Genomic DNA, 13,100 nt, shown 5'->3' on the forward strand with positions numbered 1-13,100 from the left:
GATTACACACGTAAATAAAAATCTAAGCCGCTGATAGAAAACACGCACACCTCTTGAGCACTTTCTTTGAGCTAGATGGTATATTCCAGACGCTTATCATGAATCATCCCACTTAAACGTCACTGTTCTCTGCGGCAGATCCCGTTACCCTCGCCGCTTTACCGATAAGAAACTCAGGTATTAGGTTAAGGAACCAGCTGAAGTCACGGAGTTAGGGGGTGGGGTGGGGCCTGGACTGCAACACGAGCAATTTTCCATCGGGCAGTTAACTGAAAATCTGAGAAAGAAAACCATTACCAAATTATCATCTCGGAGAGATAAAAACCTATTTTCGCTTAATGGAATTCACAGATTTGCCGTGTGCGTTGCAATTTCTGAAACAAACCGAGCGCCACATTTAGTTGGACTTAAGAGGGGAGGGGACCCCTGGGCCTGAAGAACCCACACCCGGAACGGCCAGGGGGCCTGCCTGGGTCGGGACTGTCCCTTTGGGACGGCCACCTGGAGGGACTTCATTAACCTTCCTGGGACCCAGTCACCTAAACGAGGGGACACAACGAGATACGAGAGCCACGTGAAGCCTGGATTTCAGTGGGCTTGGTGGGTAACATACCGCACAAAGCAAACGCGGAAGGGCACCACTCTTCTAGAGACAATGGATGCATAATCAAAAAAATGGCAATCTAGGCTTCTGACCTCAAACAACATAAAAACACCCCAAGGCCCCGACTCTTAGAAAGCAGGGGAAAGTGATAGACCCAATGGAAACCTCAGTTAAAAGGGAAAAAGCACGTGGCCAGCCCGCCCCCCGCAAGGCGTTCGGAGAGGAGAAGTCCCCACAGCCAAGCCCGTTCATGAAATCCCCACGCCCAGCCCAGATGCACGTTCCTCAGCGGCGCGGAGAGCTCACGCACCGACACGGCGGACGCAGGCAGCCTGGCCCCGGCACGCACAGCCCCGCGCGCGCCGCGCCGGAAGTGGGCCGAGGGGGATCCCGGCGCGCGCCCGCCCGCCCGGGCCCCGCCCCCCCGCGGGGGCCTCGCCTCCCCATTGGCCACTGCGCGCGTGGTCCCTGCCGCGAGGTAATCGAGTGCGATTCCCTCCCGTCGTGGGGCGCGGCTTCGGCCCAGTCCCCGGGCAAGGCCGTTCAGCCTGTGCGCGTTTGCGATGTAACACTGTGGCGTCGTGTGCCGCCCGCCATCTCTGTTCCTCCCCAGACCCTCAGCTCGGAGGAGGGGCGCTCCCTAAACTTTTGAGTCCACACATAGCTAACGAGTCAGAACGGAGCAGGGATGGGGAGAACTCTCCTGACACGCCTGGCTCCAGCCCAGAATGCACCAGGCTTTGAACGCAGGCATCTCGAGACTTCCTGTGTATTGCTTACAAAATAAAAAGCCCGATTATAGGACGCCCTGGGAGCGATGGGGGGAGATTGTGTTCTTCGTGTTGATTTACAGGGGGGGCGGGGGCTGATGAATGCTTTTCCGGATACAGCTTCCTGCTGCAATAACTCGGCAATGTCGCCCTTCTTGCTCCTTTTCCTCATGACACTTAATCTCGGGGGGCTAAAGTAAGCCTCCCCCAAACACCGTTGGGGTCTGACAGGCTGACAAAGTCGCCTCGAGAGAATCCTCCTGTAATGGCGCCTGCGTCAGTTACTAACATGGCGGCCAGACCCGTGCGCGGCGCAAACGTCAGCAGCTCTCCCCGAGCCGCTCAGAAACAGCGGAGGAGAGCAGCCCCGTGCTCCCTGATTGGTCCAGCGGCGGAGCGTGCCGATCCGGGCGTTCCAGCAGAAGCCAATCAGGACGGCGGCTGACGGAATTGGCCGCTGAGCCTCCGCCCAAGGCATTCTGGGAGCCTGGAGGACTAGCGAGGAGGAGTTGAGAGAACGGAGCGGACGCCATGGCGACCAACATCGAGCAGATCTTTAGGTCTTTCGTGGTCAGTAAATTCCGGGAAATTCAACAGGAGCTTTCCAGGTACGCGCTTCCCAGCCTCTTCTGCTCCCGAGGGGCCGCCGGGGCCCCGCGTGGGCCTTCATTCGGCGTCTCCGTCGTTCCCCGTCTCAGGCCCCGCTACGGCCCCGCCTGGGCCCGGGATCCATTTTCGCCCCCCCCACCCCCCGCCATCCGTTCCCTTCCGAGCGCGGAACTTGGCCCTTTCCGCCGCATCCCCGGCCCCCCTTCCTGGGACCGAGTTAGGGCGCTGCCCCGGCTCCCCGTGTGGCCGTCCCGACGCTCCCGCTGCGGCGGGCCTGCCGGTGCTTCGGCGGCGGCCTAGTTCCTCTTCGGCTCCTCCCCCGCCGCCGCGGCCCCCTCCCCCCGCGGCCTCGGTCGGTTTCGCCGGCCGGTGCCCGCGACCGGAAAGGCCCTGCCGGCCGTTCGTGGCGCCGACTTCAAGCCGCTTTGTCCTGCGGGCTGCGGGCCGGCGCGGGGCCGGGGCCTTCTCGTTCGGGGGTTCGGGCCCCGGGCCTTCCGCCCGGCGGCGTCCCGGTGCCTCAGGGATTGAAATTACGGCCCAGGCCGAACGCGGGCTGGCGGGACGCGCGGAGTCGGGGCGAGGGCCCACGAGCCGTCCCGTCGTCCCGCGAGTGGGGAGCGCGCGTTGCGCGGACGGGCCTCCCGGCTGCCGCCCCGGCCTGGCCGCGGCGGGCCGGCGCGAAAGGTTCGGCGGTCGTGGCGTCGCGGCCGGCGGGCTGCACGCCGACGGGGAGCGGGGAGCGGGCTCCCGAGGAGTCGCCGGCGTCGGCTCGCGGGAGGCCGGCGGGGCCCCGTCGCCCGCGGGCCGTCGCCGCTGCTGCTTCGTGTCGCGCAGGCCCTTGTTTCGCGGCCAGACGCGCTCGCTGCCGGGGTTTTAACAAAGTTCCGAGCGACGGCGACCGGGGAGCTGGGGGTCCAGCCGAGAACGCGGTCGCCGGTTAGGCGCTCACGCGCTCGGCCGCCCCGAGTCTTAGGGCGGCGTTTGCAGGGGTGTTGGCGTGAAGTGGGGACCGAAGGCCCGTGGCGCGCTCGCGTTCCCAGCGTGACGAGAGGAGCCCGGGGCGCGGGCGGGCGCGCGTCTGAGGACTCCGGTGGCCGCCGAGGGCCGTGCGCGCTCCGCCTGTGAGAGTCCGTGTCGGTCCGGGGAAGTGCGTTTGGTTGTGCGGACTCCCGGGGGAGTTAAAAGCCTCGGCCTGGGCGTGGTGTCTCTCCCCTTCCCTGTGCGCCCTGGACGGACGTGCTCTGCGAAGGGTCCCCGCGTTCGGCGGTCCTTCCCCCGGGGCGTCGTACACAAGCCTGTCTGGGGCTCGGGCGGGGGCGCGTTTCGGGCCGGTTTTGGGGTCCCGGGGACGCCCGTGGGAGGGCTGCGTGGGTGGGCACTGCGGGGGCCTGACGTGTCCTCCCCCGCGTTGGCGGTCAGCACCCCGCAGCGCTCGGGGCTACGCGCTCAGGCTCGCTTTGCGTCCGGGCGAGACTGCGGGCGCCAGGGCCCCGGCCCCGCTGAGCGCTGTGTGACCTTCAGCGGGCGTCCCGTCGTCTCTGTGCCCGCCGGCCTCGCTCGGGAACCGGGGGAGGAGCGCCGGTCCTGCAGTTTTGTGTCGGGTTAGGTGGGTTTTACAAACGGAGAACCTCGTGACGTTAGTAGCGAACAAACGTTCATTAGCACGTGACTCACTGTTAGAAAACCAAATGCTCCTTAATGACGTTTAGTCAACTGCTGTTTCTTGTGTTCTGACCGTTCAGACGTCTATCAAGTAGTGGAGCCTAATTGTTCGATCTGTTTTGTTAGCTAAAACTTGTTAGATTACGTTAAAAGTTGTTGAAATTATTTTCAAAACAATTTTGCTACAAAAAGTAGTAAAAATGACTAGGTAAGTGCCTTGTTCTTATGTCTGTTAAGATTTTTCTGTCTAGAAAAAACCCAAACAAATGAACAGAGAAAACAAAGCCTCAGGCGCCCAGAGCAGGCGGGGGGAGGCCGGGGCTCCGGCCGGGGCGGTACCCGGGCGGTACCCACGCTTCCCGGTGGGGCGGCTCCGCGGTGCTGGGCCCCGGGGCTGTGCGCCTGGAGCGGGTGTTTGCACACACTCTGAGCCTGCCCCAGACTCCCCACGCCCTGTGACGTGGAAGTGTATTAAGCCATCTGCTCGTTTACTGTTGGTGTAAATGAGTTGTCACTCGTTTTACATGAACCGTTTTTTCAGAAGTTTAATACTAGGGTTTTTGATAACTGGGTGTAAAGTTATGTATTTTTCTTTAAAACTTCGGCATTTTATTAACTGAGTAGTTGAAGTCTGATCAGAGGTTAGATGTCACCCTTTTTATTTGACGTGTCTGTGGCTAACTTGTGTTCCTTGATACCGTTGATGATTGTGATCCATGGACAGGTGTGGCTTTATGGTGGCCATAGCTTCTGTCATAATGTTAAGTCATATTTTGGGGGGCTTTTGTTATTGCGATCTTAATAACTCGTCCTGAGATAAATACATGGGTAACCGAAATCTAATTTGTGTTTCTAGTAGCATTTTATTTTTTAAAAAGATGAGCTTTTAAACCTGTTTGAAAGACTTTTTCTTAACTTCCACAGCTCTGGAAATCTTAATTAAATATAAAAATGAAAGTGTAGCACTGTAAGTGGATAGCGTTCAGGAAGCACTGCTAGTAGGAACTAGCATCTGAAAGAAATACAAAAATGGTGAAACGTGTTAATGCAAGGATATTTTAAGGAATTGAGTTACAAATGTTAATTTATCGCGTGATGTGTTAAAAAATATTAGTAATTTTGATAACTTTTCTTGTCAAGTGGAAGGAGTGAAGGCCAGCTCAATGGTGAGACAAACACACCTGCGGAAGGAAACCAGGCAGGTGACACAGTTGCCTCTGGCAGGAGCCTCCCAAATGAAGAAATAGTTCAGAAGATAGAGGAGGTGCTTTCTGGGGTCTTAGATACAGAACTACGCTGCAAGCCAGGTAAGTAGGAAGTCGTCCACCGTCTCCAAAACGTGAAGATTTTCAAATGGTTAACAGTATTTTTTCTTGACTGGTATTTAAAATGTTCAGTAGATCTAAAATTTCAGTAAATTCAAGTTTTAGTTTAATTGGTTTACTGAAGACTTGGTTTGACTCATTTGAAAATACCGGTGTACTGAAATACGAGCGTTAATGAACTTGTTAGACGTCGTGGTGGGTCGGCTTTATTTCATTTAGTTTTGTGCCTCAGTGCCAGGATTTTGAAAGTCAGTTTTTATTAAACGGTTGTTGAAATGTCCGTTTTTGTAAGGTGAAGGGGCTTGGACCACATTTGTAATGACTTTAAAACCCTGGGAAGTTTTATTTCAAAAACCATGTGTAGAGGTTGCCTTATTTTGCATCTGCTCCCTCTTAAAGATACAGTGAATGCAAAGGAATTATTTCTTAGACACGCAGCATTTTGGGAATTGATTAAATAATTGATGCTTAGAAATGAAGCAGTTATGATCAACCAAAAATTACAGTATCTTAGTTTGGTTTTGGAAAATGTGGGGTATGGTTTTTCATTATAAAGTTTTCAAAATTTAAATTATTTTTGATGTAGGGTATGGTAAAAAAAAAAGACTTTAGCCATGCTTAGATTCATGGTTGTAGCAACTTTTTCTTTTTTAAATTTATTTTTTAAAAGATTTCATCGTTTTTAGGGAGTGGGGGAGGAAAAGAGGGAGAGAGACATGGATTGGTACCATGCCCGCAACCCAGGCCTGTGCCCTAACTTGCGACCTTTTTGCTCTTTGCAGGAAGATGCCCAACCAAGCCTCACTGGTCAGGGCTCTAGCGATATTTTATTGACTTAACAATTTGGTGCATATTAAATAATTGGTAGAAATGCAGTGGTTTTGCTTTGGAATAGGTCTTGTTACGTGTTGATTTATCTTTTCTGTAACCCTAATGGCCTAGGTTTCTGATCAGCTTTTTCTGGAATCACGAAGGTTTGTCTGACTTGATCCTGGCATTAGCGTAAATCCTGTCTGGTTATAAAGTGGGATATAAGCCATGTTCTCTTTTCAGATATGCAAATTGAAATATTCTTAAGTTACATGTTAAGAGCTGTAAGAAATTTCTGCCCAAAATGAATTTTTTTAGAAGAATCATTAAAATTGTTTCTTAGTAATTTTAAAAGATTATTGTAGGGATAGATGGTATTTTTATTAGGATGTGTAACGTGGGTGTCATAAGATAAATTTAAGTTCCATGATTGGTACTTTCTTTACATTTTTTGCTCAAACCTTTATGTACAAGCAGTCAGTAGTATTTGCTAAGGGCTTACTATGTATCAGGCATTATTCAGTGTACTTTGTATGTTCTGTGTCATCTCATCCTTTAACTCTAGGAGATAGTGTCAGTATTTGGTTCAATCCATTCATCTCGTGAGTGGTGGATTGATTCAGAATTAAAAAGCATACAGTCTGTTCCAGATCCAGTGCCATTTGCTTTCGGTGTATATAAATGGGGGTATAAATAGTCCAACAATTGTTTAAAGTGTTCTTCTTAACAGAGGAAAATAAAGAGTTTAATACAAACCCATGGGGAATTCACATAAGCATGAAAATCCCATGTGTGTATTTTCTGTAGGAATTCTGACAGTTGCTAATATGAAAGATCATCTATAAGTGTAGTTTAGAAGTGATTTGCTATGATTTGAGAGCTGCAGAAAATAATTGTTGTAAATGAGTTTAGTTGAAACACATTTTAATGCAATTCTAAGTTTTTGTTATAAGAACTTGTTTTTAACCCGGGCTTTAGATGTAGAAATATTGGAAAAGTGTCAGTCTTCAGATAATTGGTTTATAGAAAATAGTTTATTTAGTAACTTTTTATTTAGTGAGTGTTAAACTGTGGTATCTTAACATGGACTATAAATCTTGGCATCTATGATTCATCTAAATGTACTTTGAGGAATTTTTGACCAATTAAAATTAATTTCTCAATTTCAGACATGAAGGAGGCTTCTAGAAAAAGTAGATGTGTGTCTGTACAAACAGATCCTACTGATGAAGTTCCCACCAAAAAGTCAAAGAAGCATAAAAAGCACAAAAATAAAAAGAAGAAAAAGAAGAAAGAAAAGGAAAAAAGGTATAAAAGACAGCCGGAAGAATCTGAATCAAAGCCGACATCACATCAGGAAGAGAACATGGATTTAGACTCGGATTCCTATTTCAAGTTTGATTCTGAACCTTCAGTGATAGCACTGGAGCATCCCTTGGGAGCGTTTGGGCCCTCGGAGACCAGTGAGGCTCCCTCCGCGGTGCTAGAACCTCCTGTAGTGTCGGCGGAGGGGTCGCAGCCGCACACCGTGGGGCCTCTGCAGCCAGCTGCAAAAGCTGCAGAGCCGTCCGCCCTGGCCACGCCAGTGGTCTCCGTGCAGTCCGAGCGGTTGGTGGCGCTGGCGCTGGAGCCACCCACAGCGAAGACTCTGGATTCCCTTTCAGCAGCGCCAGCGCCTGCTCCAGCCGTCGTGCTGACGTCCCCCGAGCGGGCTGCAGCAGTGTCGGGGGAGTGGCAGCTGCAGTCCACGCTGCAGTCGTGGGCGAGCACACCTCCAGAGCCGTCAAAGGCCGTGCTAGAGCCTCCAGTGGCGAAAGCGCTAGAGCCCTCGGAAACCCTCGTGGTACCACCAGAGAAGCCTGCCGAGGTGCTCCCCGAGCCAAGCACATCAACAGTAATGGGTTTTCCAGAGTCTTCTGCAACTGAAGTACTGAGATTGCCAGAGCAGCCTGTAGAAGTACCATCGGAGACTGCAGATTCATCCACGACAAGGTCACAGGAGTTGCTGGAGCTGCCCAACCCCACAACGTTGGAGCTGCCGGAGTCGTCGGTGGCCTCCGCGATGGAGTTGCCGGGGCCACCTGCGGCCTCCATGCCGGAGTTGCAGGGGCCCTCTGTGACTCCGGTGCCGGAGTTGCCTGGGCCCCCTGCTGCCCCGGTGCCCGAGTTGCCAGGGCCCCCTTCTACCCCAGTGCCTGAGTTGCTAGGGTCCCCTGCGGCTGCAGTGCCTGAGTTGCCGGGGCCCTCAGTGACATCAGTGCCACAGTTGTCACAGGAATTGCCAGGGCTTCCAGCACCATCCATGGAGTTGGAGCCACCACAGGAGGTACCAGAGCCCCCTGTGATGGCACAGGAGTTGCCAGGGCAGCCTGCGGAAACAGTAGAAATGGAGTTGACCGAGCAGCCTGCGGCGACAGCAGAGTTGGAGCAGCCTGTGCCAATGACAGCGGTGGAGCATCCTGGGCAGCCTCAGGTGACAGCAGCAGCAGCGTTGCTGGGGCCGTCCGAGGCCGCGATGGTGCTGGAGCTGCCCGGGCAGCCAGGGGCAACGACAGCACTGGAGTTGCCCGGGCAGCCTTCGGTGACTGGGGTGCCAGAGTTGCCAGGGCTGCCTGTGGCAACTGGGGCACTGGAGTTGTCTGGGCAGCTCATGGCAACTGGGGCACTGGAGTTCTCGGGGCAGCCTGGGGCAGCTGGAGCACTGGAGCTTTTGGGGCAGCCTCTGGCAACAGGGGTTCTGGAGTTGCCAGGGCAGCCTGGGGCGCCAGAGTTGCCAGGGCAGCCTGTGGCAACTGTGGCGCTGGAGATCTCTGTTCAGTCTGTGGTGACAACAACGGAGCTGTCAACGATGACCGTGTCGCAGTCCCTGGAGGTGCCCTCGACGACAGCGCTGGAATCCTATAATACGGTAGCACAGGAGCTGCCTACTACATTAGTGGGGGAGACTTCTATAACAGTAGGAGTGGATCCCTTGATGGCCCAAGAATCCCATTTGTTAGCTTCTAACACCATGGAGACCCATATGTTAGCGTCCAACACCATGGACTCCCAAATGCTAGCATCCACCACCATGGACTCCCAAATGCTAGCGTCCACCACCATGGACTCCCAGATGCTAGCGACCAGCTCCATGGACTCCCAGATGCTAGCGACCAGCTCCATGGACTCCCAGATGCTAGCGACCAGCTCCATGGACTCCCAGATGTTAGCGACCAGCTCCATGGACTCCCAGATGTTAGCGACCAGCTCCATGGACTCCCAGATGTTAGCGACCAGCTCCATGGATTCCCAGATGTTAGCGACCAGCTCCATGGACTCCCAGATGTTAGCGACCAGCTCTATGGACTCCCAGATGTTAGCGACCAGCACCATGGACTCCCAGATGTTAGCAACAAGCACCATGGACTCCCAGATGTTAGCAACTAGTTCTATGGATTCTCAAATGTTAGCATCTGGCACTATGGACTCTCAAATGTTAGCTTCTGGCACCATGGATGCCCAAATGTTAGCGTCTGGCACCATGGATGCCCAAATGTTAGCATCTAGTACCCAAGATTCTGCTATGTTGGGTTCAAAGTCTCCTGATCCCTACAGGTTAGCTCAGGATCCTTACAGGTTAGCGCAGGATCCCTACAGGTTGGGTCATGACCCTTATAGGCTAGGTCATGATGCCTACAGGTTAGGGCAAGACCCTTATAGATTGGGCCATGATCCCTACAGACTAACTCCTGATCCCTATAGGATGTCACCTAGACCTTACAGGATAGCACCCAGGTCCTATCGGGTATCCCCCAGGCCATACAGGTTAGCACCTAGACCCCTGATGTTAGCATCTAGACGTTCTATGATGATGTCCTATGCTGCAGAACGTTCCATGATGTCATCTTACGAGCGCTCTATGATGTCTTATGAGCGGTCTATGATGTCTCCTATGGCTGAGCGCTCGATGATGTCAGCCTACGAGCGCTCTATGATGTCAGCCTATGAGCGCTCTATGATGTCCCCTATGGCTGAGCGCTCCATGATGTCAGCTTATGAGCGCTCCATGATGTCAGCTTATGAGCGTTCCATGATGTCCCCAATGGCTGACCGGTCAATGATGTCCATGGGTGCCGACCGGTCTATGATGTCATCGTACTCTGCTGCTGACCGAACTATGATGTCATCGTACTCTGCAGCTGACCGAACTATGATGTCATCGTACACTGCTGACCGTTCAATGATGTCTATGGCAGCTGATTCTTACACCGATTCTTACACTGACACATACACAGAGGCATATATGGTGCCACCCTTGCCTCCTGAAGAGCCTCCAACAATGCCTCCATTGCCACCTGAAGAGCCACCAATGACACCACCATTGCCTCCTGAGGAGCCACCAGAGGGCCCAGCATTACCAGCTGAGCAGTCAGCATTAACAGCTGAAAATACTTGGCCTACTGAGGTGCCAGCATTACCTGCTGAAGAATCTGTGTCCTTGTCTGAACCTCCTGTGAGTCAAAGTGAGATTGCAGAGCCTTCAGTAGTGCCTGCAGACTATTCAGTGTCGGCATCAGAGCCTTTGGTGTTAGCATCCGAGGCTGCTGGGGCTGTTCCAGAGCCCCCGCCGGAGCCAGAGCCTTCGGCTACATCTGCACCAGGGGAGTCTGCTGCCCCAGCAGGGGAGCATGGCGGTCCCGAGAGGCCGGTGATGTACATGGCGTCTGAACCTCCCCTGTCGTCCGGTGAACCGACGGTGTTAGCATCGGAGTCTTCTGTTATGTCAGAAACAGCAGAAGCCTTTGATTCCATGAGAGCTTCGGGACATATGTCCTCAGAGGTACCTGTGTCCCACCTGGAGCCTGCAGTGGCTATTACAGAGCCGTCACAGAGCACTCTAGAGCTGTCACCCATGGTTGTGTCAGAGCTGCCTTCTGTGGCTGTCCCAGAGCCCCCAGCCGAGACTGTTCCAGAGCCCCCAGCCGAGGCTGTCCCAGGGCCGCCAGCGGAGGCTGTCCCGGGGCCCCCAGCCGAGGCTGTCTCAGGTCCCCCAGCGGAGGCTGTCCCAGAGCACGAAGCTGAGGCTGTCCTGGAGCCCCAAAGTGAGGCTGTTCCGGAGCCCCCAAACGAGGCTCTCCCTGGGCAACTGGCTTTGGCTATACCGGGGTTTCCGGCTGAGACTGTCCCTGGGCCACCAGCTGAGGCTGTCCCAGAGCCCCTGGCTGTGGTTGAGCCAGAGCGTGTTACCATCGCTATGCCAGTTATTTCTGTCCCGGAGCCTCTCCTGGGACCAGCAGTCTCAGTCCTTCAACCTAACATTATTTCAGAACCATCTGTTTCTGTCCAAGAACCCTCAGTGACAGTGTCAGAGCCTGCTCTCTCTGTCTCGGAGCAGACTCAGGGACCAACCGAGATGGGTCTAGAGGCCACGTCAGTGCTGAGGTATAGTGCTGTAAGAGGGATGAGTTTAATACCAGGTGGTCACACTCTTGGTCCAGAGATGGGCATGCGGGAAGTTCCCATGCATTCAGATGCAGAGCCACACGATGAAGGGCACCTGAAGAGTGAGTCTTACGAACCTGAACATGGTGTACATAGAGACCTTGACATAAATAATCACTTAATTGCTAAAGAGGTGGAACATAGCACAGTGTCTGCTGCCAGCACTGGTGCTGTTGGTGAAACTGATGAAGAGAAAACTTTGCCCGTCAATGAGACTGAACAATGTACAGTATTGGATACCTGCTCTAGTGTTAGTGCAGCTGATGTAGGAGGAACTCTGTCTTCTACTACTTCCCTTGTTCTTGAATCCGATACAGTGGGAATGAGTAAGGGTATTGAATTTGTCACGGCATCTGCTCTCGGTTCAGTTAGTAAGTATGATGTTGAACTGTCTTTAACTACTCAAGATACTGAACATGACATGGTAATTTCCACCAGCCCCAGTGCTGGCAGTGAGGCTGACATAGAGGGACCTTTGCCTGCTAGAGACATTCATCTTGACTTACCGTCTAATAACTTCATTAGTAATGATGTAGAAGGACCGTTGCCTGTAAAAGAGGGTGACCAGACATTAGCAGTTGTTCTCAGCCCTAAAGAAAGTAGTGAAGATAAAGAAGTGCCTCTTCCTACTAAAGAGACATTGTCTGAATCTGGATTTTCTGCCAGTATTGACGATATTAATGAAGCTGATTTAGTGAGACCATTACTTCCCAAGGACATGGAACGTCTTACAAGCCTCAGAGCTGGTATTGAAGGACCTGCACTTCCAAGTGAGGTTGAACGTGATAAAACCACCACCAGTCCAGTTGTAATTAGTATGACAGAAAGGGCTTCGGAGTCGTCTTCAGAGGAAAAAGACGATTATGAAATTTTTGTAAAAGTTAAAGACACACATGAAAAAAGCAAGAAAAATAAGAATCGTGATAAAGGTGAGAAAGAGAAGAAAAGAGATTCTTCATTAAGATCTCGAAGTAAGCGGTCCAAGTCTTCTGAACACAAATCACGCAAGCGTACCAGTGAGTCTCGTTCCAGGGCAAGGAAGAGATCATCTAAGTCCAAGTCTCATCGCTCTCAGACACGTTCAAGGTCACGTTCAAGACGCAGGAGGAGGAGCAGCAGGTCAAGATCAAAGTCTAGAGGAAGGCGATCGGTATCAAAAGAGAAGCGCAAAAGATCTCCGAAGCACAGATCCAAGTCCAGGGAAAGAAAGAGAAAAAGGTCAAGCTCCAGGGATAACCGGAAAACTGGTAGGGCTCGAAGTCGCACCCCCAGTCGGCGGAGTCGGAGTCATACTCCAAGTCGTCGGAGAAGATCTAGATCTGTGGGAAGAAGAAGCTTCAGCATCTCCCCCAGCCGAAGGAGCCGCACCCCCAGCCGAAGGAGCCGCACCCCCAGCCGAAGGAGCCGCACCCCCAGCCGAAGGAGCCGTACCCCGAGCCGAAGGAGCCGCACCCCCAGTCGACGGAGCCGCACCCCCAGCCGACGGAGCCGCACCCCGAGCCGACGGAGCCGCACCCCGAGCCGTCGGAGAAGATCAAGGTCTGTGGTAAGAAGACGGAGCTTCAGTATATCACCAGTCAGGCTAAGGCGATCACGAACACCCTTGAGAAGAAGGTTTAGCAGATCTCCCCTCCGCCGGAAACGGTCCCGCTCTTCGGAAAGAGGCAGATCACCTAAACGCCTGACAGATTTGAGTAAGTCATTTCAAAATTTAATGTTAGTGTGAGAGAGAATGATTTAAGTCTGAGTTTTTTCTGGTCTTTGAGGCAAATGAAGTACCGTGGGTTATTGGTTTAGAATATTTCTTCTTAAAATTTTTATAATTACATTGGTTTGTAT

General features: G+C 52.8%; 2 protein-coding genes across 6 annotated transcripts in view; one reads left to right on the forward strand and one right to left on the reverse strand.

Moving 5' to 3' along the window:
* GART (phosphoribosylglycinamide formyltransferase, phosphoribosylglycinamide synthetase, phosphoribosylaminoimidazole synthetase) overlaps positions 1–984 on the reverse strand; it is a 28,118-nt gene extending 27,134 nt beyond the window's left edge. Inside the window, exon 1 of the mRNA XM_090271448.1 lies at positions 915–984. The gene's annotated coding sequence lies outside the window, so the exon portion shown is untranslated. The remainder of the gene's footprint in view (positions 1–914) is intronic.
* An 865-nt stretch (positions 985–1,849) lies between these two features.
* The window catches only part of SON (SON DNA and RNA binding protein), a 30,706-nt gene continuing 19,455 nt past the window's right edge, over positions 1,850–13,100 (forward strand). For all 5 annotated transcript variants that reach the window (XM_090271452.1, XM_090271456.1, XM_090271460.1 and 2 more), the window contains exons 1-3: positions 1,850–1,982; positions 4,786–4,952; positions 6,950–12,955. In XM_090271452.1, the coding sequence (XP_090127578.1) occupies positions 1,906–1,982; positions 4,786–4,952; positions 6,950–12,955 (6,250 nt within the window). In that variant the 5' untranslated portion in view covers positions 1,850–1,905. The remainder of the gene's footprint in view (positions 1,983–4,785; positions 4,953–6,949; positions 12,956–13,100) is intronic.

Source organism: Furipterus horrens, unplaced genomic scaffold (assembly GCF_987537825.1).
Source record: "Furipterus horrens unplaced genomic scaffold, mFurHor1.1.pri manual_scaffold_1, whole genome shotgun sequence".
In the NCBI taxonomy this organism is placed as follows: domain Eukaryota; kingdom Metazoa; phylum Chordata; class Mammalia; order Chiroptera; family Furipteridae; genus Furipterus; species Furipterus horrens.